Source organism: Phytophthora cinnamomi (assembly GCF_018691715.1).
Source record: "Phytophthora cinnamomi strain GKB4 chromosome Unknown Contig16, whole genome shotgun sequence".
Lineage (NCBI taxonomy): Eukaryota > Oomycota > Peronosporomycetes > Peronosporales > Peronosporaceae > Phytophthora > Phytophthora cinnamomi.
In genome coordinates, this window is record NW_027150949.1 from 771,117 (window position 1) to 796,494 (window position 25,378).

General features: G+C 51.2%; 4 protein-coding genes across 5 annotated transcripts; 2 read left to right on the top strand and 2 right to left on the bottom strand.

Annotated features, from left to right (window-relative positions):
- Positions 1-1,586: 1,586 nt before the first annotated feature.
- Positions 1,587-3,077, top strand: IUM83_02430 (putative lipase; the record flags this gene model as incomplete). Its single annotated transcript, XM_067926347.1, has 1 exon — positions 1,587-3,077. One exon carries the CDS (start codon positions 1,587-1,589, stop codon positions 3,075-3,077), a length of 1,491 nt encoding a protein of 496 aa, XP_067796706.1.
- A 143-nt stretch (positions 3,078-3,220) lies between these two features.
- Positions 3,221-4,732, bottom strand: IUM83_02431 (putative lipase; the record flags this gene model as incomplete). Its single annotated transcript, XM_067926348.1, has 1 exon — positions 3,221-4,732. One exon carries the CDS (start codon positions 4,730-4,732, stop codon positions 3,221-3,223), a length of 1,512 nt encoding a protein of 503 aa, XP_067796364.1.
- A 1,246-nt stretch (positions 4,733-5,978) lies between these two features.
- IUM83_02432 (putative lipase) lies at positions 5,979-7,418 on the bottom strand (the record flags this gene model as incomplete). The annotated part of the gene is made up of 1 exon (XM_067926349.1): positions 5,979-7,418. The coding sequence occupies one exon, from the start codon at positions 7,416-7,418 to the stop codon at positions 5,979-5,981; it is 1,440 nt and encodes a 479-aa protein (XP_067796368.1).
- Positions 7,419-8,314: 896 nt separating this feature from the next.
- On the top strand, positions 8,315-23,647 carry IUM83_02433 (TKL/DRK protein kinase; the record flags this gene model as incomplete). 2 transcript variants are annotated; one of them, XM_067926350.1, is made up of 3 exons in its annotated part: positions 8,315-9,505; positions 18,428-19,757; positions 22,029-23,647. In XM_067926350.1, the coding sequence occupies 3 exons, from the start codon at positions 8,315-8,317 to the stop codon at positions 23,645-23,647; spliced, it is 4,140 nt and encodes a 1,379-aa protein (XP_067796365.1). The 2 variants fall into 2 exon arrangements, with proteins under 2 accessions (XP_067796365.1, XP_067796366.1); XM_067926351.1 differs by lacking the exons at positions 8,315-9,505; positions 18,428-19,757 and having other exon boundaries at positions 21,938-23,647.
- Between the last annotated feature and the right edge of the window lie 1,731 nt (positions 23,648-25,378).

A 25,378-nucleotide genomic window follows, 5' to 3' on the forward strand; every position in this document is an offset into this window, starting at 1 on the left:
ATCCGCTTTAACTTCTCGTAAGCCAGACACGTTGGGCACTATACCTGCTCAAATACGGCAGTGATACCTTGAACTATTCGGAGCCATAGAACAACAAACAACATCTCGAAGCAATCATTGATCGCAATGCAAAATAAGAACACTGAGGACAGCACGCGATCTAGTATCCCTTTTGGGGCGCTAAGAATCTAGTGTACTATCTCAACCCGAAGCGCGATGCAACTATATCTAATGATTGCCTCTCCCCTTTTTGGTTTGTGCTGAGCCATATAGCTCGCATACGCTCTGTACTTTGCGTACGCATCAGTGCGTTGCAATTTCATCAGAGCACTCAAGTACGTCATTGTGTCAAGGTTCTCTTGATGTCGTCGCTAATTCCCTGCATATCCAGATTTTGTCATCCCTGACTGGATCATCGCCTTCATCGTAGCTTTCATTATCCAGCGATTTTTCCTCCGAGTCGTCTTCGATCAACTTGTTGTGGCTCCTCAGAAGCCACTGGCTGGGAGATGCCACTTTCGAGAGTTTGACCAGGTTGGAGTCTGTAGTCGCCAAGAGAAACTCACTGGTGACCAAGAATGCAGCCGCAATTTTTGTCAGCGATACTGCCACCGCGACATGCTTAATGGATGACCCGCGCTAATCCTTCTTTACTCGGCGCTGGTTTCCGCAGCATTTAGCGGCAATCAATATATGGCGACAGTGGGTATGTTTGCGTGGTTTGACTGAGAATTGAGAGTCGGTGAGGCTGCAAATGGATTTTTGGACAAAATCCATTTTGCGCAGGCTGCAATTGCCTCACCGAATCTCAATTCTCGGATTTTGAATTCCTGGTGTACTTCGATGTGCAATTACTAAAAAAAACTACGGGCGCTCATGGCCTTGTAACCGCGGTGATAGAACTGCGATACATGTAGCAACGCTAGATGACGCCAGCGAGCCGGGGAGATGACGAATAGACTTCATCTCTATTGCACTCCATTGTTCGTATTAGTACATGTGTTAAAACACGCGTCACCATGTTTTGCATGCTACGGTGGCTACTCTCATTGGTGCCGACTCCGCCAAAGCAGCGGTGTTTGGCAAACTGACAAATGTTGTCTGGCAGACCTAACGGGAAGGTCCATAAAGCTACAACTGCAAACACGACCAAAAGATGGGAGCACTCCAGACAACAGCGGAGAAGACCAAGATCTACAGTGAAGAGTAAAACTGCGGCAACACCGGATTTTAATTAAGCGATCGCTGACGAGAACACGAGGCGTGAGTTATGCGGTACCGCAGCTGATCCCAACTGTTATCTCGACAAACTAGCAAAACGCGTCCGAAGCACGTGTTTCTGGATGTCGGGCTGGGATACAACTGTAAAATTACAGTGTACCGTAATTCGAACAGCATAATTGTATGCATACAATACATGTATCCTCATAGAACTTTATGCCACGCAAAAGCGAAACGACGACGAGATGTCATGACAGGCAGATAACCTTGGTTCCGAAGTTCCCTCGGCCTCCTTCCTATCCAGTCAATTTCGCACTTTAGTTTTCGCACTGGATGGCAGAGATCGCTTCGGGTGTAGTTGAAAAATGCTGAGCCTGTTCACAGGGTTGTTATTTGTCATCGCCTCGCCATTGCTGGTGCTAGCCGACAACTCGTACCCAATTGTGCTTGTCCACGGCTTTGGCGGATGGGGCCGCGACGAGTTCTTCGGGTTCAAGTATTGGGGGGGCTTCCATGGTGATTTTCAAGAAGACCTAGTCAAGGAAGGCTACACCGTGTACACGGCATCGATCGGACCATTTTCGAGCAACTGGGACCGAGCCTGCGAGCTGTACGCGCAGATCAAAGGAGGGGTGGTAGATTATGGGGCGAATCACTCCGCTGCTCACGGACACGCCCGGTTCGGGAGAAACTACTCAGCGCTCTACCCCAAATGGGGCGAAGTGGACGAGACGGGCACGGTCAATAAGGTTCATCTCGTCGGCCACAGTATGGGCGGCCAAACAATTCGCATGTTGACGCAAATGCTCGAGAAGGGCACAATCGGTGCGCCGGTGGAGGAGGATTCGTCGTCGCACCCGCTATTCGAAGGCGGCAAGAGCTGGGTGCACTCTATCACAACGATAGCATCACCGAACCAAGGGACTACCTTGGCTGACGGGTTTTCAGTGATCGGTGACGGTGTGAAGGACGCGTTAGCAGGCATCCTGAGCGTTGTTGGTGTCGGCGGTGACACTACGAAGGCGATATTCGATGCTCAGCTCGATCAATGGAACATTTCGGTTCGAGCTGACGGCGAAACTATCAGCAAATACTTCGACCGCGTATTTTCCAGTAAACTCTTCGACCCGTCCTTCGATGACACGTGCCTGTGGAGTTTATCACACGCCGGCGCTCTCGAGGAGAATAGCTGGGTGTCGACACTGGACGACGTGTACTACTACAGCTACGCCACTGTCGACACGTTTTCAATGGTGAATTTCAAGTTCAAGAAGATCGCGCTGCCACATCCACTGAGCATGAATCCTGCATTCGACGCGCTGTCAGTGTTTCTGGGCAGTCGCTACGCGCCAGACACGCTGCACCTTACTACCGACTGGCAGCCGAATGACGGTGTTGTCAACACGATCTCCATGAGTCATGATGGCGTGGGTGAACTGGTCAAATTCAGCGGCACCTCTCAGATTGGCAAGTGGGTCCAAATGGAGCAGCTAACAGGTCTAGATCACATGGATATCACCGGTTTCTCGCTCTTCAGAGGAATCAAAGACATTTACTCTTCTCTCGCCAAGCTCGTCACCAGTCTCCCCGCCGACTCTGAAGCGCGCAGCATCACTTTCAACAAGGAGGTTCATACGTCCGTCAACGGCGCCATTTCGTCCCTGGTTTCGGCCCGATCACGCGTTCAGACGGTGGACGATGTGAAAAAACTTTGCAAAGATTCATCGACATCCTACGCGAAGAAATACTGCGCTACTTTGCTCAAGCAAGCACGCAAAAGCAAAGGAACTACTACTGTTGCAAATAAATCTTCAAACGTTGCCAAGGCTGGGTGCTCGGCTCGGATTAGGCGGTGATCCGTTTTCCTTGACCCCCCGGTTTGCATCAAAGAAACGGAAAACATATTTTGATAAACAATCGTTTGATATCGTGCGTTTCCTACTCGTTTTCAACTTGGTGAAGCACTGAAACGGCACTAATCGTAGTACTAGCGTAGCCCTTATCCACGGAGCCTACGAGTAGAGCTCACATCGGTGTTGATCGATGTGTTCGTCGCTGCCTCCACAGTGGCGTTGGCAGCGGCAATGGTATCATCCACCAGCGTGGTGTTGAGCATGGTGGCGCAGTAGTTCTCCGCGTAGGTGTTAATGGGGTCCTTGCACAGCACCTCGAGGTCCTCCTGGCTCTGGATGCTGGCTGTGGCCGTGTTGAGCGACGAAATGGCGCTGTTCAGCTTGGTGGTGACCGTGGAATTCGCCGTTACGAGGCGACGCGACGAGCTCGAGCCCACCGGTAGACTGTAGAGCAGCTCCATGTGCGCCTCGTAGATGCCAAGGACCTGGTAGAGCAGCGTGACGCCCGTCACGGCCAAGTGATCGAGCCCTGCGAGCTGCGTCATTTGATTCCACTTGCCGATCTCGGACGAGCCGTCGAACTCGACCAGGTCGCCGACGTAGTCCTGGCTCATGGAAATGGTGTTAACAGCTCCGTCATTCGGCTGCCAGTCTGTCGACAAGCCGAGCGTGTCCGGTGCGTAGCGACTGCCGAGGAAGATGGACAGGACGTCGAGCGGCAGCAGCATCGTCAGGATGTTCGGGTACGAGATCTTCTGCAACTTGAGGTTGTACGTCGAGTACGTGTCCTTGGTGGCGTAGCTGTAGTAGTAGATGTCGCTCAGCGTCTCAACCCACGTGCTCTCCTCCTTAGCCCCCGCCACCGAGAGACTCCAGATGGACACGTCCTTGAACCCGGAGTCGAAGATGCTGCTGGAGAAGACCCGGTCGAGGTACTCCTGCAGTGTCTCGTCGTCCTGTTTAGCCGTGATACCCCACTGATCCAACTGAGCGTCGTAGATCAAATCTACCGAGTCGCCGAAGATGCCCACCACGTTGATCACCGACACCAACAGGTCCTTGATCGTGTCACCGATCTGCGAGAACCCGTCGGCCAGCGTCGTGCCCTGGTTGGGGGTCGAGATGGTCGTGATGGAGTGGATCCACTCGTGACCCCCTTTGAACAGTGGAGAAGTGTACGTGGTCTCTTCGACAGGGGCCCCGGTCGTGCCCTTCTCGAGCATTTGAGCCAGCATGCGAATGGTCTGGCCCCCCATGCTGTGGCCGACAAGGTGGATCTTCTTGATGGACCCGTCCGAGTTCTCCTCGCCCCACTCGGGGTACAACCCGGTGTAGTTCTTGCCGTAGCGGGAGTGGTCGTACTTGGTCGAGTGGGCGGCGCCGTAGTCCGTTACCCCACCTTTGATTTGAGCGTACAGCTCGCAGGCGCGGTCCCAGTTACTGGAGAACGGGCCGATCGACGCCGTGTACACCGTGTAGCCTTGTGCTTCGAGCTCCTCCTGCAGGTCGCCCTGGATGCCGCCCCAGTACTTGAAACCGAGCAGCTCATCGCGACCCCAACCGGCAAAGCCGTGCACCAGCACCACCGGGTACGTATTGGTGGCCGCGGTGACCGCTACATTGAGCAGCAGCAACACGAGGCTGACGAACGTCTGCATGGTCGCTCTCGTCTTGACTATCCGATGCAGATTGGAGAATGAACGCTTGGTACTGGAGACTTGGGTCGATGGTCATTGAGCTGGAAAGCCTGGCACAGCCCAGCTGTGTCATGTAGGGGTTCCGATGCCGAAGACTCTCGGTGGGCAAGCTGGTTGCTCCCCTGTCCACACGGAGATGAGCGACGTCACGGCTCAAGGGATCATGACACAGAGAGGGAGCTGCGTGGCTTTTCTCCTAGCGCAAGGAAAGGTTGGGAAGTCATGGAGCTCCAACTTGGAGTCCAAGTGAAGGAGCTTCTGGTCGATGACTTTCAAGCAAATCGAGACACCTGTTCCTGCAGCAGGCACTGACGAACAAAGCACGGTCAAGTCGCCCCGCACAACGGACAACCCGCATCTTGGTGCGCATGCTAATGACTGGCAGCCTTTGACGTCGGTGACCGCTTTTCGTGAAGCCAGAGGGCTGTATCCAATTCCTAGCGACATTCAACGGCACGACCACGGTGCGGTGAATCTGTAGAGGAGACCTAGCGTAGACTGCGACGTTCGCAGCGGTGAGAGCTGCTGTCAAGTGTTGGTCTGTATTGTATCCCTGAGCCGCGGGCGGAAAAACGCGCTTGTCGATTGCTGGGTGCTGGATGGCTGCCAGTGTCTGGGCGGTGATCACCATCCTCCCTGGCGCGGCGGGAGGCGGAAGAGAAATGTGCCGACCGAAGCAGCTTCCGGCGCGCGGCGTGGTGTCAACGGGGTATTGCTTGTCAAACGTGACGTGACTCAAAAGATATGGCTCGTAAGGCTAAAAATGAATGCGATGGTAAAGAGTTATGCGGTTTGAGGTAGATTTGAACAGCAATGAGAACCCGCCGAGCGTACGGCGTGTTGCACGCTTCCTTGGGTTCGTTAGCAAGCGTGGTCAACGATGAGCTAACCTCTTCATGATACGAACCACACTCGCGCCGGATATCTGGTCTGGCTTCTGCCACTTCAACTTGCCTCAAACATGTCAGGAACGCATCGTTTGAGCTCAACCAGAATGATTCATGACCTGCCTTTGCCGACGAGCAAGTCCGACGTGTGCTTTGAGTGCTGAATCTGCCCTCGCAGATGCCTTATCCACGACAACTTCAATATGAGACCAAAACACGAAAACCACGTTCATTTACAGCAAGTAATACGGGGCTGTAAGATTCGACATCCTCCCCCCCCCCCCCCCTTCTCTCTCTCTCTCTCTCTCTCTCGACTCCTTCTAACCGCGGAGACGGCGTGTTGTCGCGGACTCGAGCATCTTGGTGCAGTAACTCTGGGCGTATGCGTTCTTGGGGCTCTGGCACAGCGACTCCAGGTCGCTCTTGGTCTCGATGCTCGTGGTCGCTGCCGTGAGCTCCAAGATGGCCGTGTCGAGCTTCGCCACTGCTGTGGTCGAGTCGGCCAGTCGACGCGAGCTCGAGCTTATCGGCAGCGCGGCCAGCAGCGCGGCGTGGCCCTCGTACAGATCCAGCACTTGCGTGTGCAGTGTGATGCCGACCACTGCGAGGTGGTCCAGTCGATTGAGCTGCGGCATCTTGTTCCACTTCCCGAGTTGCGACGAACCGGCGAATGTAGCAGCGGCCCCCACTCCGTCAGAGCCCATGGAGATGGTGTTCACGACGCCGTCGTTGGGCTGCCAATCCGTCGACAGCTTTAGCGTGTCCGGGGCATAACGTCCGCCGAGGAACACCGCCAGTGGGTCCAGCGGTAGCAGCATTGTGAGCAGATTAGGCAGCGAGACCTTCCGCAACAACAAGTCTCTCGTGTCGTACGTGTCGATCGTGGCATAGCTGTAGTAGTACACGTCACTCAGCGTCTTGACCCACGTCGCCTCCTCCTTGGCGCCCGCTGTCGACAAGCTCCAGAGACACACGTCCTTGAATCCTGGCTTGAAAATGCTGCTCGAGAAGGCCCGGTCGATGTATTGTTGCACGGTCTCACCTGACTGCTTAGTCGTGATCCCCCATTGATCCAATTTGGCGTCGTACACCATCTTGGCGCTGTCGCCGAGGATACCCACGACGCTCAGCACGCCAGCAAGCAGGTCCTTCACCGAGTCACCGATGGTCGAGAAGCCGTCGCCCAGCGTCGTGCCCTGGTTCGGGGTAGAGATGGTCGTGATGGAGTGCACCCAGCTCTTGCCGCCCTTGAACAGCGGGTGCGACGCTGGGTCCTCCTCGGTCGGTGCACCAGTGGTGCCGTGCTCGAGCAGTTGAGCCAACATTCGGGTAGTCTGGCCACCCATGCTATGACCCACGAGGTGTACCTTGTTCACGGAGCCGTCCGAGTTGGTTGTGCCCCACTTGGGGTAGAGCCCCGTGTAGTTGCGGCCGTAGCGTTGGTGGTTGTGCGTGGCCGAGTGCTTCTGGCCGTAGTCCACTTGTCCTCCTTTGATGATAGTGTAGAGCTCGCAGGCGCGGTCCCAGTTGCTGGAGAACGGCCCCACCGCGGCGGTGTAAACCGTGTATCCCTGCGCCGTAAGTTCGTTCTGGAAATCGCCTTGGATGCCGCCCCAGTATCGGAAGCCCAGGAGTTCATCGCGACCCCAACCGGAGAAGCCGTTCACCAGGATGATCGGGTACGAGTTGGCTGCGAGCGCTGGGGAGGACGAAAGCACCGAGGCCAGCAGCAACAGCGCGAGGCGGACCAGCGTCGTCATGGCTTCGGTTCCAAATGGAGTCTTGGATGCGACGACCGAGGCGAATTGGAAAGTGATCGATCGAGCGATCCAAGGACGGAGATTAATGGCCACCGCACCCGTCTCGGACAGCGAGAAAGCTGCATGAACGAGGATGTCGTCGCTCGGTGGTTGCACTTCGAGACCATGGAGCACTTCGACCAAACGCACTGCCACTGCTCTGACACGGGAACCCCAGCTGCCTGCCACCAATGCGCGGTTGAAGTGGAGGAAGCCATCAGGTGCCAATCCCGCATGAAAACCAGGCCGGGAGATCGTGCAACTCTCGTCGCGGGAGTAGCACGGACGGTGATGCCTACAGTAGCACAGGAAGGTGAGTACAAGGCTGAAGGAGGAGAATCAACTGACATGAAGACACGTCCGAATCGACTCGCGACGTACGAGAAGTTCTCGGAGAACGGGGTTGTGGGCCTGGCAGACACCTGCAGATCCCCTCGTCTACTCCGTAGAGCTCTCCACTTGGGTGCTTGAAGTTGAAGACGTGTCACGCGGAGTGTACAAGTGCCACTGCGAACGTGAAGACTCGCAATTGCGGTCGCCGACAAGCGCGTTCGCCTGCTCAGTCGGCTTTTTCTCGCGGTCGGTGGCACATGAATGAGTGACAACCATCCTCCCAGCTCTGGTCGGTTCTCGGGAGACCGCTCTCTTGGTCATGGCGGCAGCTCTGCGTCTAGCGTCATCTCGAGGGACTCCCTGTCTCCATTACGCTCATTGGTGGTGGTGGTCTGCGCTCTCTTGATGCATCGAGCAGTGTCAGCGTCTTCACGCGCTCCATGACCCACCAAATTTGAGAAGACAGTGACAAGAAGAGCCGATGGATCAAGTCTCACTTCGCATTCCACCGCGTATCAAGCACAATGCCGTCGCAATGGCTGCCCTCGATAACCTACCTGCTACTATTCGCCGCGAGTTTCGTTTATACCGAAGTCCACGCCACCAACACCTACCCGATCGTGCTGGTGCACGGCTTTACAGGTTGGGGCCGTAACGAGCTCCTCGGATTCAAGTATTGGGGAGGACTGCAAGGTGATTTCCAGGAGGAGCTCGAGGCTATGGGGTTCACCGTCTACACGGCTGTCGTCGGGCCATTTTCGAGTAACTGGGACCGTGCCTGCGAGCTCTACGCGCAGATCAAGGGCGGACAAGTCGACTACGGCGAGAACCACTCAACCAAGTACGGACACCTCCGATATGGTCGCAACTTCACGGGGCTCTACCCTCAGTGGGGGGAGGTCAACTCGGACGGCTCTGTCAATAAAGTCCACCTTATAGGGCACAGTATGGGGGGCCAGACCAGTAGAATGCTCACCCAAATGCTCCAAAAGGGCACCACTGGTGCTCCAGTGGAAGAGAACTCGTCGTCACACCCGCTCTTTGAAGGCGGACGCAGTTGGGTGCACTCCATCACCACCATTTCCACTCCGAACCAAGGTACTCTGCTCGCTAACGGTATCTCCACATTTGGTGATGCTGCTATCGACTTGTTGGTTGGTTTATTTGCTGCTGTTGGGATCGCCGGCGATGAAACTACCCTGTTTTACGATGCCAAGATGGACCAGTGGGGTGTCACCCCCAAGGCAAACGACGAGACTTTGTCCGCGTACTTGAAGCGGGTGCTCGCCAGCAACATCTTCGATTCCGACTTGAAGGACATTTGCTTGTGGAGTTTGTCCACCAGCGGCGCTGCAGAGGAGAACACGTGGGTCACCACGTTGGAGGATGTATATTACTACAGCTACGCCACGATGGACACGCACTCCACGCGCGACTTGCTGCTGCGGAAAATCTCGCTGCCCAATTTCCTGACAATGTTCCTTCCGCTGGACGTGTTCTCGGTCTTCTTGGGTAGTCGCTACGGCCCCAAGAACGGCTTCTCGACGGACTGGCAGCCGAACGATGGGCTTGTGAACACCATTTCCATGGCCTACGACTCGACAGGCAAGACGGTGCCATACAGCGGTTCGTCTCAAATCGGCACATGGAATACCATGGCTCAGCTCAGCAACATGGACCATACGTCCGTCATGGGCATCACGCTACTTACCCAGGTACTGGATCTATACTCGGCCCACGCGAAGCTACTGTGGAGTCTACCTGAGACTTCATCTCGCAGACTTTTTGGCAGTGGAGATAGTGAGGCGACAACAGTTACTGGAGCGATATTGGCACTCAATGCCGCGGCTTCGAGTGTGAAGAACTCCGAAAATCTCAAATCGCTTTGCGCGAGCAATTCCAACAGCTTTGCCGAGGCGTACTGCAACAAGTTGCTCGCTGGTACTACTAGATCAACTCGACACCTGCGTGGTGGCCACTGAGCAAGCAGGGCACTGAATGCTAACACAAAAAATTGAAATATTTGAGGAAGACGGTGACGAGATAGATTGGTGTAGATGCACGAATAACAATGCTCTCCCCACACCCAGGAAAATGGTGATAGGCGGATATTGATGCACGAGTATGTGTCGGAAACACGCCAACATGGAGCAAGAAATCCAGGAGCTGCATGTTGCAGGCACTCTTTACTAGGACGGCCATTTCTTCTGGAGATGCATGTTGCTTCTCCCACAAACACAGTGCCACACAAAGTTGACCTGCGTTCATCTCTTCCAGAAAAGCCGTCGTAATGGCACTACGAGAAGCTCGGTCAAACCTGCTGAGCCACTTCACAACCTTCAAATCGCGCATCGTCGCTGAATTGGCGAACGCGTCGGTGAATGGCTTGTATGGAATCCAGGGTTTACCCCAAAGGCAGTTCACAACGCGAGCATTGGCACTTTGAATTGCAGTCACAAGCGCCTCAGCACCCAGCCAAGAGGTAACGTAACCCCTGCTGCACAAAGATTTCACAACTTTAGGAGGGTGACTGGGCGATATGGTAATACGTCAGGGAGTTCAAAAGAAGTCCACGTTAACACCTAGCAAAATAAGCTTCAATAGTATTTTTGAGCGCATGGGGACTTCGAATTTAGATTGGAATCTTGCCAATTACACTTAAATAATCGCTGGCTTCCTTCTGAAGAAGGAAATCCCAAACCTTAAAAAGCTGCATTGAACAAGCACGCAGCATCAGCTCGGTCATCGCTTTCGGAGAAGCACGCTGCTTTTCATACAAACACTTTGCCACATCAACAAAACCTGCGTCCACTCCAGCAAGAAACGCCCTTGTCGCTGCCTCACGAGAAACTCGGTTGATGCTACCAAACCACTTGACTACTTTTAAGTCACCCATCGCTGCAGCGTTAACGAACTCGTCAAAAAAATTGTCGTGGGGAATCCACCCTTGACCCCATAGAAAGTTCACGATAGGAATGTGATCATTTTGTAGTGCCATCACTAGCATCTTGGTAGCCAATTCAGGAGAAAGGCAATTATAGAGGCACAAAGACTTCGCCAGTAGCACAGCACTGTAATCTTTCGTAGGAGCAGAGCAATGTTCCCACAATGCGTCTTGGATGCGGGTGCAATTGGAGGAGACCACTTCCTTAACATCACGCTGGATGGATTCACCGAGCATGCATTTTTTGTCGGAGAGGAACTTCACAACCTCACTATGACCCTCGCTCTCGTAGTAAATCGAGGCATCCAGTACCTTCCGGAACGTAGACTCCATGACTTTTGCTGAAATGAACCCCATTACAAACCAACGGCGCACGTCAATGACAATTAAAGCGTCCCTGAACATTTCTTCGAGTAGAGACTGAGAAATACAGCCGGATCTATACAGAAGCACCGCCACGTCGTCAGATCTATCATAGATAGCTCTCTCAAATGCAAATTCCACCGACTGCGAAGGAATGGTGGCGTGTTTTAGCAAAACAGCTACAATTTCACATCGGGGGAGTTTTCACTGCAATGTTGAGAGCCCGCGTTGTCACTTCAGAACGGGTAAAGACCGTGTTGTCCTTCTCCTTAAGGCATACATATTGAACGGCGTCAGCACTGCCATTGCGTACCAGGAATTCAAGCAAATCGTGTCGAGCGAAGGCAGGGTAGGAACTATACATCATGTCCGCAACAAGCTCCTGCCCCTGATCTAGTGCTTCGAAAGTGGTTTGGTGGAACCAACGCTGGGCATCATGAAGGCGTCCCAAGTTCGTTCGAATACCATCCCAGAGGTGTTTCGTCTCGCTCGTTATTGACTGCATTTGCGTGTAACTTGATGGCACCACTATTGTGAGTCAGGTTCATGTCGACGAGATGGATAAGGCTGAAGCAAAGCCCACGTCTGCGGTGGTCTCTGTCGACGACGGCCTTTCGCGGCCGCAATGGATAATAAGCGTTGGAGGAAACTACCACGTTTTGACCAACAATACTCGGCCTCGAGAATGTTCACCTGTTCGCTTTCTGCTGCTCTCTTCAAAATCTGCTCTGGACCCAATGCTAATTCCTCCAGTGTCGCCGCGAGGAAGTCGATCATTTCAACTACGTGAGACAACGCAGCAACTCGTGAAGGAAGGACCGACTCGAGATTTTGTTTACGTGGAGAGGTTGAGATGGTTTTCGCGTCAATGCACTCGCTAGCGCTTGTTTCCTTTGCTCGCCTTACTGCCATCGGATTTGAGGGTTTCGTTCTGGTGCTTTAGGTTGAGGCAAACTCAGCGTCAAATGGATCATGGATCACTATACATCCCTCTTCAATCTTGTTCTCGAATTGCTGCCTTGTATTTTATGACAAGAAGATGAATGAAGTTGATTAACTGGATGGTGAGCTGCATGACTTGGAGGCTTTATCAACCCTCGAGGTACAGTAGTGCTAATCGAGATTCCAGCGGCGATGGATGAAATCATAGTGGAGGTTGCAAGAAACTTGAAAGGTGACGTGTTGAGCTTCTGCCAAGCGGGCGGAAATCGAAATATCTGACAGGCTAGGATCGTATCTTCGAAATGCGTGACTTCACGAGATGAACACTGAAATCCTCGGTTGAATAATGAGCGTTACCAAACACAATTTATATCGCACCCATCTTCGGAACGCTACATGAAAATAAAGCGAGCTCTGAAGGGAAATATGTTGTTAATACTTCGTGTTGAAACCTCGTACAGACTTGAATCCGCGAAAGCAGTACGTTGCAATGAGCATCACATCCGGATCAAACCGAACTGGCTCATCCATTTCCATTCCGTTTCCATACAAACATCTCACCACGTGCAGATAACCTGCATCCACACCGACCAAAAAGCCTGAGTAATGGACGCGCGGGAAGATAGGGTGTACCAGATTTCCGCGTGCTGTCATACTCAAGCGTCCACAAAGCTTCAGGGCAGTTTGGAGTGGTGAGTTACAAAGTATGGGGTAGTTGCGACCGTAGAGTGTAGTCGATATAACTGTGTACTTCAGGAAGTAAAAAACAATGTACATTAAATGGTGGTGATACCGTATGTGAAAACGTAGAAAGGCCCGTGAGTAAATGATGTATTGAACGGAGGATGTTCACTTATTGTAGTGGTGAGATTCATGATAAAATCTCCACCCACTCACTGGGCATCGCAAGAGCTGCGATGCCAAGCTGGCGGTTAGGAAACCACTGCTAGGCCGACAGGCCGCGCCTAGTAGTGAAGGACATTAGGGAATAAACGCAGTAGGACGCATAATAGACTTTGTGTTCGCCAGGACGCGCCAGCTTCCTTCGCAGTGTGTTTTTCGCTAAGACCACAACACTTATGATAAACTGTATTATGTTTACTTAAAGATAATCCAGCGACAAATTTTATCATAATTAATAATTTAATTATTTCTTAGAATTGAAACCAATTTCTGAGTAGTGGGTACCTTTCGGTCTGGTAAACAACTGAACTAATAGCAGAAAAAAATCTCTTCAAAAAGACTTGAAAAGCTAAACTAGCTAGCTGAACTACATGAAAGTAAAGCGATAAAATCGAATGCATGTGAAAAAATACACCGATAAAAGTATCGGATATCATCTAGAAAATTGATGGCACAATTTATCGGCTCATAATCAATCATTACATTAAAAATCCCAAAGCTTTTTTTCCAGTAAATATATTTTTCAAAGCCCTGCAGTAGCGAATGCTTTTCCCACCGTCTCCGCGTCACCGTGTCCATTGCTGTACAGATACCGCACGGCTTCCAGACACCCAGACAATGCCAGCGCAGCGAACAAGTTTCCCCCGGGGAACGTTGACGGATAAAAGTCGTAAATCCTCTCTCCCATCTCTCTCACGTTGAATTCCTTCTCCATATTCCACTCCAGGTCTCATTGGGTCAACTGGAAGTTCGTCACCTTCGCATGTCTACCAACAATCGCCCGCGAGAGAATATTAAACGCCGGAAAGAACCTATACTGGAACACGTAGCTGTTCCGCTGCGCATGATCGATCATGAACTTGTCCACGTCCAATTGCCCGCGTCCCGCAGCTGCGTCCAAAATGTCCCGAGCTGATGAGAAGACGCTCTGCCAAGGAATGCGATCCCCTCCAACATAATCTCCACTACTCCGACGTAGAAGTTCTCGGTGGTGGCCATAGCCGCCTTCTCCGAGTCCGTGACTTCTCCCTTCCCCGGTTTTCATCGTTCAGTAAAGTCTCTACCAATAGGTCGGTGACATCTGCGTTGTTTCAGACTGCAGCTGGCATCAATGCGCCCGTGAAGACTCAGCGGAAGTTACTCAAAGTTGGCTAGCCATTGCGTTTGGCCCGCCGTAGCTGCCTTGACCAGGGCCTCCTTGGGGGTCACCAGTACAGTATTGATGGGATGTGTAACGTGGGGGAGCGCTAGTACTACAGCGGGGAGTTGTTGGTGCATTTGTTCGCCGAAGGACTGGTGCGTTTGGGAGTGTGTGCCACATGTGCGAGCGCGCTAGAAGGCGTTGATGTCGGAGCTCTCGAGAGGTCTCTTTGACGATGCCATTGGCGATCTCGTGTCGGGAGTAGTAGGTTGCAGCTCTTTTCCTAGAGAGCACGGGAGCACCAAAACTGAAACACGACAATGCAGTTCCAAGGTTGTTCACAAGTAAAACCGTCTGTAATACTCAGGGCAGACGCATGCAAAAAGCCTTTTAAGTAATTATCAGGTTCCAAAACCCAGTAAAACTCCAGATATATTCAGCATTTAAGCCCGTAGCCTCGTTGCCGAGGTTACACGCCGACCAATGTCATAACTCACGGGTACGCGCAGGGAGTGTTGCGCGCGCAGCTCTCTTGGCAGCAGTGTTTGAAGTCCATAAAGGCCTGGATTTTGCAGCATCCGGTCACCTGGGAGTTTTTGTCGGAGTTGGTGGCGCCGCAAAAGTTTTCCGGGCATGTCTGCGCTTCGGCTGGGGTGGAAACGGCAACCACAGCTGCGAGGAGAAGAGCGATGGAGGTGGCAAAGTTCATCTTTGACTGCCTGCTTGTGCTGGTATCTTGGCGAATTGAGAACTGAGGGATCCACTTGCAGCTTCGGTGGCATCCACAAGCGTTCGAAGGACAGCTCCTCTATTTTGAACGAAATCTTCAACCACCTGCTTCCTTTACTGCACAAGAAAATGGATGGTGCGGAAATTTTGAAGGGCAAAACGCACCATTTCACATGGCGACGAGATCTCCTAATACGTGCACTACATGTAAATGATACCGGTGCTGTAGCAGCTTGAATGATAGTGTACATGACCCTTATAATTACTAGATTCCATATCAAAATCAGTCTGTATGTTGTCTGTAGGAACGTCTAATGAGTCTACGACACCTGTGCTGCCAAGCGCAACAGTTCGTGCTGCCTTTGTGTTTTTAGAAATCCAAGACCATGACTGTCCGAGATGTGTCCAAATCCGCTGTTTTTGAGTGATTTTCAGATACTTTGCAATAAAAGTTGAGCACCGTGGCACGAAAAAGTATGAAAGCGCGAATAATTAACGTGATGAGCGTACATGGCAAATACTAACGAAATTCCTGGTGACACCCGCATGTCATCACAAATTTCGTTACTGGGACAATTCACAGATCAGGATATATGTAATTTCTATTCGGAAAGCACGTTTTTGTGATGACTTGTCGTCGTCTGTCGTAACTGCATGATCCAAGAAGTATAAATGTAACCTCATGGCCTGTGGAAAGCCAGGAAAAGTTCAACTGATGTTATACGTTTCTAGCAGAACCGAGGGGTTTTGGAGGGCAACCCTCCACAACCCCACCAGTGATACAAATCTGTAATTTCCATAATCCAGCAGGTATGTACTGAGTTGTCCAGAAATTGAATCAGTACATGTTCGGTTCGCTACGCGAACTTAATTGGTCGCGATGCGCAGCCAAACCCACACTCTGCTTATGGATGTAAACCTCACGTCACCGTTCTCGAGATTCTCTCCTTAGAAGCATTACCGAAAGTCATACTTCGGATTGAACCATCGTAGGCCCAATTCGTCACAGAGATCCGAGTAAACGTCAACGATGATATACATAATCGCCACCATGTCTCGCGAAAGTACTAGCGTGTCGAACAGCTCGGTTGAACAGGCTTCCCCAGCATTGTACAGCGTCTTGGTCAGACTCGCACTTCTGAAGCAGGAGCTGTCGTTTTGGTCAAGAAATCGCTAGACCTAGGAAGTGTCGAGCAGTTTAAGTATCACTTGATTTGAATCAAATCATGTCCAGGAGAAACTACTTTCGTATCAAAATGCCACGAATGGATGAGATACGTGCTGCCATAAACTTCAGATCTCAACGGACCCGTCCTACGTCACTCAAAAGCTGCTGCAAGAACTGCCGCCGGCTCTCTCGCCTTGCAAGTGAGCTATAAAACTCTGTTCAAAGCCGAACTCTCTGCTGCAAAAGAAAGGAGGCCGCAAGGTCGGCACCAAATTCTTCCAGCTGCTAAAATGCTAGCACTAAGAGTTGGAGAAGGTGAAACAAAGCAAGTTGAAGTGGAGGGCGACGTGATGACTAAAAAAATGAAAAAAATATGATGAATGATTCTCTTGAATTTGTTTTCCTTTTGTATGAAAACTTTTGCTTTTCTTGTGCGTTTGTGTGCACACGAATTCGTTTTACCCCTGGCGACATTTCGATACAACCATTGTTATTCTGAGCGACAATCCAGAGTTCTCAAGAATTTGTTGGCGTCAGATAGCTACCGTAATACACGAAACTCAATACCACCCCGTACTACAGACGCAACACATACGATGCTGCTGGTGGTCACCAGCTTGGGGGGCCAGCAAAATATCTACCGCGAGAGGGAATGAGACCGCGCATGGCGGAGACGCTTATCCCCCCCCCCCCCTATCTCCCTCTCTCCCCCCAAGTTCGGGACCTTGGACAGCGTCTCGTCGTACGTGGCTACCTCCACAGCTGAAGAAGGAAGATGGGTGGTTAGCGGCCACTGTGTATGTTATCCGCAGGAGTTTAAAGCGGAGACTATAGTCCAGCTGCATCAGTGCCCAGTCGGTGTCTCTAAACGGCATGGCATCGCAATATTCGGAACTAGGATTGCATGTACGGCTTCTAATACATTCACCGAACGACACTACAGTGGAAATAACACGGTTTTAATTGCATTTGAGTCTACATTTGATTGCGTATGTACTGGTGTTACTACTAACCATGCCTTGGCGTGATCTACAACAGTTTTTTTTTCGAATTTCATTAAGGTCATTCAACCATTGGAGCTGATTCGTGCGTGGCATCCAGTATAATCCTATTTGGGCTGCTATAGCAGCGCATATTCTCGCTTCTCGCAGACATACGAGGTGGACGCCAAGATGTGTCAGGTGGGCATCAGCTACTTCGTCGGCGGCTTCGAGGTCTACTTCGAGAAAAAATGCTGTACTGCGAGCCGGCTGCTTCAATACCGGTATCTGGGGATACGACGAGTGGCCGCCTGCAACCCGACTCGTACTGAACGAGGTGTGCGTGCCACTGCTTGTCACGTCGCACAATGAGCACGAAGCTGGAGACGATGAGGACGTGTTGAGCTAATGCCGTCCAAGTGGATGTGGCGGCCGGAGAAGAACCCACGCGCTGCCAGGACACCGCGTGTGTAGTGGGTCTAACCTGACTCACTACTTTAGCTTACACGTCGCGCTACGTGTATGAGGAAGCGTAAGTGCTGAGTAATTACTTAGGTTAATTATATTTGGATACACAAATATAAGTTAACTTAGATAAGACTCCAAGTAGCTAGTTTAAGGTAAAATGAGAACTGTATTGTTTGTGAATTGATCTTCCTCCTAAATCTGCTAAAACTGTTTATCATCTATGAAAGGGGTTGACAGCGGCTGGCTGTCAGAGCCCCGCTAATATGCATGTCTCTGATTGGTAGAAAGATGCTGCTTTCTACCAATAGGATCTTTTGGGTATGTGTGGACCACTAATTGTGGTGGCCCACTTTAATGTATCCATTGGTGTTTCTTACACCAAGGTGAGGAAGTATCTAAAACTTTTAATAGATATTCTATCTGTTAAAATCACAAGTGGCTTGTAGCCACTTGTACGTGTAACCCCGTTACAGCGTGTGGAAAGGTCCTGTGATCGCAACTTGCTAGCAATGCGGACTGATTCACGCCACGGCGCCAGTGCTACATGCTGGAACATCGTAAGCTCAAGGTTATGATAATAAGCCTGCATTTGTAATATATATATATATATTAAGTAGCAAGGGGAAGTCTCTCGTGGTGTCCACTAGTGGGACGGCCAGCTGGGGTAAATGATTTCGGTCGCTTCAACTAGTTCAATTATGTAAGCACGAACGATATACCTATACATCTCCATATTCCTCTGGCCTATGGCGCCGTATGTGGCCATCTGCACCTGGCTAAGGCCCTCAGCGTTCGAATCAGCGCGCAGGAGTGGTGTCCAACTTGGAGCCCTTGGATTAGCTCCAAAAGTCGCACACCACTCGACTAAGTGCGATCACAAGATTGTAACACAAATTCTTGCTACATATGATTGGCTGTCTTTTGTTTGCAACCGTCGAAACATTGTTGCGTGAATGTCACGCGTGGTGTGGTACACATTGTCTTGACCTAATCCACTAGGATGGCTACAGTCTCAACGGTAGGATGACCACCAAGCGTGCCCTCGATCCGTGTGGGGCTCCTGCCGGCAACTCCAAGCGCTCTCGTCCATCTCCTGACCAAGACGAGTGTAAGCAGCAGCCACCCGAAGCCACAACTGCCTCCGCGCTGTACGAGCGACTGCAGCATGTTCCGTTCCCCGAGACGATCACCGCTCTACCTCACGTTCTACGCCTCATCGACACGCTGGCCATGACCCCCGAGGAGGCCCTCATGGAGGCAACCACCACCCACCAATCGCAGTGGGTGGAGCAATTGCTGCAGAGGTTCAAGTGTCCCCTGGGGGACGCCATGGTTCGAGCCGCCACGAAAGGCTTCGTCGACATCGCCCAGCTGCTGGAAGACCACATTGAGTGCGACGGTGACGAAGACGAGGGGTGGGAGATCGATGACACCACCAAAAAGTTTGTCAAGGAGGCGGTTGTCGCCGCGGCCAAAAACGGCCACTGTGAGGTGGTGCAGCTGCTGATGCCCTTGGTTATGCTTGATCGGAGCCGCTTCTCAATGTCTTACTATCCTTCTGCCCGCAGCGTGTTCGATGCGGCAGCTGGAAACGGGCAGTTGGGCGTGGTAAAGTTTATGACCGAGCATGCTCGTCGGCACCACTATGCGCAGCGATATTCGATTTGGGCCCCTGTTGACACTTTGGAGCACGCGATCGCCGGTGGGCACCTGGAGGTAGCCAACTTCCTGATTGGCGACAGCAGAATATTTTGGAACCTCAAGAAAGCTTTTGCGGTTGCGGTGGAGAAGGAGTTATTCACGGTTGCAGAGAAGATTGCTGACGTCTTTCCGGAGCGATATCACGAATACAAGTTGTTTTCGGAATTGGCTCACTCTGGTGAGCTTGGTGCAGTGAAGTACCTATACAACAGCAGGTGCAATGCCGTTGGGCCTATTCAGAAAGCTTTCGCAAAAGCGGCGAGTGGTGGACATGCTGACGTCGTGAAGTTCTTGCTTGATACGGGGCACATTTCCTCGGATGGGTTTGATAAGGCCTTCAAACGTGCTTGTTATGGCTACGAGAATATGGATGTCGTGAAACTTCTCTACAATCTCAAGCGTGCAACTCTAAAAGGCATCAACCGAGCATTCGCCACAGCTAACGATATTGCCGTGCTCAAGTTTTTGGATCACAACGAGAATATTTCAGATGAATCTGTCATTGCTGCTTTCAACCAGTTAAATTGCAACTTCGTCGGAAGAGTTGAGATTCTGAAGTTGCTGGTCAGCAAGCCATGTATTCCTTCCGAGCTAATCGATAAGGCATTCGTGGAAGCAGCAAAATCAGGTAGGACGTTTTCGGTGAAGGGGCAAGACGATACTGTCCAGATCATCAATCTGTTACGTGGCGACTCGCGCTTATCCTCTGCGGCGATAGGAGAAGCTTTTGTGAGCGCAATTAAATCAGGGAACAAAAATCTCCATGAACCGCTGTGTGAACAGCAGCAGATTCCTCCCGAGGCACTTGTGAGAGCCTTTGTCGAGGCTGCACACCGCAAACGGATTGACACCGTGAAGAAAATCGTCGATCTCTTGTCCGCTGAAAAGCTTGTGCCTCATGAGGTTAGGTGCCAAGCGTTCATAGCAGCAGCTCGCCATGGGCAAATGGAGATATTGGAGATCGTTTGCAAAAGTGAAGCTGAAGAGTGGCCATTGAAGGTGTTGAAAGAAGCTATCGATGTGGCCGGAGGGAATATCAAAATTGTCAACTTGCTTCGAAAGATGGTATGCGATCAGGTTTTCAAGGGGATTAGCTAAGGTCTTGGGATGTGATACCAAAAATCGCTGATCCACCGATACACTGCTGCTCATCCACAGATCATGAATACGCCAGTTGCAAAACAATAGAATGATCAAGGTCAACCCTGCTGTCACCCAACTAATGTGGAGCACTGTAGACAGCGACCCGCTCGTAGTGCCCCAAAACAACTTACTAGCAAGAGGATCCACAGAGATAGCGTTTTGATCTGGTGAATACCTTGTGTTTTGAATGAAAAACAGATTTTGGTTGGGTTGCAACAAAGAATGATACCTCTTCGAACAACATCAGTGGTGCCACTCCCCGATCAAGCTTACTTGCTTCCGTTGTGGTGAGCAATAAAGGGAAAATTCCATGATGGAAGCCCATGAACTGCGTACTACAGGTTGACAAATTCAACCCATGCGTATTGGTCGTTAGTTAGTTGGCGTCAACCCACACAGCCGCAAGCTAATCAGTCAAGCTACTACCGAAGTGTTTCATGGCCATATCGCTTGCACGTGAGCTGCACACTGTCTCTTGGCATGAGGTGGTGAAGGGAAAATCGCTTGTGTACCGAGGCTCGCTGTAGACCTGAGCGGCGATTTTGCCCCGTATAGCCAAGCTCGCAGCGATGTCTACCAGAAGCCAGATAACATGCATCCTTGTGTCCTCGATAGCACAGCGTCACCGCATAGGCTTGATGGCCGTGCTTGATGCTGCCACCGATGCTGACTTGACACGAATCTCAACCTCTCCACGTTGGTAATTGCAGTAGTTATGGAGTAGGTGGGGATTCGTCGTTCGTTGGTGTGATGATATTCCTTCCGTACACAGTTATCCATCGATTGGGCCCAGTGAGCTCCTATCGATGAATCTGAAGTATCCATTTCCGATTTGACGATCATACACGTTCATTGCTGTCTCCGCCACGAGCGACGAAGGGCTCATCACTACCGGCAACACTGCACCAGTTAATGACCTGGAGACTACTTCCGATCGCGTGGTTATTGTCAATGCACGCAACAGTCTCAAAAGTGTAGACACGGAAAATGAAGAGCGGTTGAGCATCCCAGGGACTCTGGAAAATCCTGCCCACGTTAAGCCTCTCATTGATCCAAACTTCAGCAAAACTTAAAAGACTTTGACGAACGATCCCGCTGTGTGAAAAGTTTGAACAGGTCGAAGAGTAGCCTGAATTTCAAGACGTTGCTGAAGAGCTCCTGCACGACCACAGAGGAAACGGTTTAAAGGCTGGAGCGTTCGTGAGAACGACTGCGGATAGAAGTGAGCCCAAGCCGATCAAGGGCATTGATCGTAAGCGGCGTGGCCCTTTTGCTCTTTCTAGGGGTGGGTGTTCCTGTTTTTGAGGTGGGGGCTAGATGAAGGTAGTTGCAAGCAGCGAGTCAGCGCGTTGATGCTTTTGATGCATATCTTCTTTTGTGAAGTTGTTCTTTATGGAAAACACAGATGTACATACACCGCTAGGATGCAGTGCATATCTATCTCGGTGAACTCGTTGCACCTACGCAATCGAGCCACTTCGTTTGAGGTAGTTGATGTATCTTGTGAATCGATTGAGCAACGGTTTCAGCCAACTGGACTTCACCTGCTCCAAATGTGTATCTAGGTGCACAAGACCATAGCCGTTGGCCCATCGGAGTGCAGACACTCACTTAGGAATTCGCCTTCGGATCCACGAGGGACGGCCTCTCGGGTCAGGCCAAACCATGTTCGAGATATGGAGTACTTACGATAACCACTTGTGCAGCGGAGCTCCAAGCGGTGTCTTCATCGACAACCAAAATGCCTGCACGCCAGGGAACACCACCAGCTGTGCTGCCACGTACGATGAGAACATGAATACGATCGGATACGTGGACGAAACTTGTGGGAGTGACCGTGGTGCTAGCCTCGCCGCGCTTTTTAACGGCGTGGCCTATCTGTCGTACGACTACTACAGCGACGGAGAGTGCACGGTGTACGGGTACACACTGGGACTTCAGGCCAACGGCGAGTGCGAGAACGCGTACTTGTTCGGGCTGTCAGATCCATTTCTGAGCGGCACAATTGTGAGAACGGGAAATATTGTGGTGTCAACTCACAACTACGGTCCTCTGGTGAGTTCATGGGACTGTCCCGGGGCAGGCCCGTTGAATTACTCGGAGCTTCGTATCCCAATGGCAAATGTTGGTAATGGCAAGTGCGTCGTTGATGGCGGCGGTCTGGGAGCAATTTACTTCGGAAACGTATCAACGATGGTCGACACATCCAGCTCCGGCCCCGTGACATCCAACTCTGCTAGTCCAATCTCCTCTTCGCCCTCGTCAGGATCGACTCCGCCCTCGACGTCTACGTCGGGAAGCGGTGCCAATATCGGCATGATAGCTGGAATTGCTGGCGGGGCACTAGCTTTTGTCGCGGCGATCATCGCGACCAGTTGCTACCTGATGAAAAGATCCAGGGCTCGAGGAAGCATAGAATTCCAGTCACTACAAGATGGATTAATCCACAGCGCTGGGACTGGTGGTACCGATCCATCGACGCTGGGCACGGGACTCTGGAACGACGATGCTATCATTGCAGCTCGAGTGCCTCGCGACCAAGTGAATATCCAAGATCTCATTGCGCGTGGCGGATCTGGAGAAGTCTACCGAGGGACCTACAACAGCAAGGCTGTTGCTGTGAAGATGTTGTTTCCGGAGGTACGAAGTGATCTTAAGAAGGTGAACGCGTTTTTAGCGGAGGCTAAACTCATGAATGGGCTCTCGCACCCGCATATTGTGCAATTCGTCGGTGTGTCGTGGGGATCTCTGAATGATCTGTGTGTGCTGACGGAGCTGATGAAGGGTGGCGACTTGAGAGCTCTACTCAAGGCGTATGACGAGCGAGGGCATCCTCAAGGCTTCAACAGCGACAAAATTCGCATCGCGTACCATGCCGCCCAAGCACTCATGTACCTCCATTCTTTGTCTCCGGTCGTGATTCACCGCGACTTGAAGTCCAAGAATGTGCTTCTTTCGCATGATCTGACGGCGAAGCTGACCGACTTCGGAGTTTCACGGGAGCGGCAGGAGAACACAATGACCGCGGGTGTCGGCACCTTGCTGTGGATGGCTCCGGAAGTCATGATGGCTGAACATTACAGTGAAATGGCGGACATTTTCTCGTTCGGCGTGCTGCTGTCCGAACTGGATTTGCAGACGCTGCCGTACTCTCATGCGAGAATTGACCCGATGACTGGCAAGAAGATTGCAGACACGGCAATTTTGCAAAAAGTAGCGTCGGGTGCTGTGCAAGTGGCATTTTCATCCGCGTGTGTGTCTTTGTTGGTCCAACTAGCGCAGGAATGCGTTTCACTTGATCCTTCCTCGCGTCCATCCGCACCGATGGTTGTCTACCGACTCCAGACGATCATGAAGGAATGGTTTGGTATGTAAAAAAATAGTGTTTCCAGTGTTAAGTTGTTGAAGTGCAATCGCCATCACGCTTCCATCTGATGTGCACGTCAAAGGACGGCGGGGCTCTTGTACTCAAGACTCGTCAATATTAGCTAATATTCACTTTATACTGTTATCAATTAAACTCTGTACAGCTCCGGTATTGTTCACATGAAAAGGAGGTTGAAGTAGAAATCGACATAGACACGACGTGGGGTGTTTTCAATGATACCTCGACAAAAGGATACTTGAAAAGTGTGAAGATTATTGTGGACTATGTTGGCGATGATGACACGGAGTTAGTTGTGCGGTGGTCTTTGAAGGTGAATCACGTTCCTGCTGACGTGCGGTGAGATGGAGTATTTATGATGTTGGCGACATTTATGAGGACTCCATTATCCAAAGCAAGGATGATATTGCCAAGGAGATATTACAGCCTACTCAGAAATCGGGGAGGGTCAAGATTTGTTCGTTCAATTGGCTGGCGCGGTACGACTTAAAGCAGTCAGATATTTGGTCAACCAGGGACGTGATGAGCCCCATCGGATTGAACGCGCCTTTAAGGATTCTGTCATGCACAGGGGTGATGATGTCTGCAGCTACTTGCTGAGAACTGGGCCTGTGTCGGGAGTGGCTTTCGACGTTGCGTTTTTGAGTGTTGCACTATCTGAATCGATCCAAGCGACAATGAGTCTACAGCATGCACTGCATTGCCAAGCCAGTGATCGAACTGGCTTTCCAGGAAGAGGGAAGTTGGGCGGTAACAGAGTTTAGTTTCGAGAACAAGCAAATTTCCGAGATGTCGATCATTACGGCTTTTGAGAATGCCTTCAGTCTCGAGGCCAGAATCAACATGCCGAATAAGGAGCGTGAAACTATCGCAAGATATTTGTACAGCATACACTGCATCCCATCAGATACAGTCGACACAGTTTTCTCGTACCCACTAGTTCGCATTCAGCCACCAAGTCTTGCGATCGGCGATGTTTTCGAGAACGTAGAGGAGCATGGTTCGACGTATACCCTCCAATTTCTGCTCCGCAACGCAGCTATTTCTCAATACGGGGGAATCACTTGTTTGTGCAGCTCTCATAACCACCACTGTACAGCTGAAGGGGATACATGTATAGGGCACCATTAGACATCCGCATCAGCAAGTAGGTAACCATTCCACTTTTTTTATAGTGTCAGACCCTTGCTTCTCTCCGTGATATAGTTGCCATTTTTACACGTATTGCCACTAAAATGTGGCAAACTACGAAACTAGTGATAATTGCTCGTTTTTGCAGTTTGTAAGCCAAAAAAATGCAACATCAGCTAGCTCCAGCTCGTCTCCGTCAATTTCAACCACCTCATCTTCGAAAGGAGGCGGTTTGTCGGCCGGTGTGATTGTGGGTATCGCCGCAGCCGTTTAGTGGTGATCATTGGAATTGTTTTCTTCATTTGGAAACGCAACCAACGAGGCGGCAAATCCGGTCCGCAATCGCTTCAGGACCCATTTATCACATCAAACAACCCTGTAGCCGGTGGTACAGCAGGTTCAGATCCATCGACGCTGGGCACGGGACTCTGGAACAACGATGCTATCATTGCAACTTGAGTGCCTCGCGACCAAGTCTACGTTCAAGATCTCATCTCCCGTGGCGGATACGGAGAAGTCTACCGAGGTAAATTGCAAAATCAGAAAAAACTTGCACGTTGTAGCCAACATGTTCCCTTGCGCTCATGATG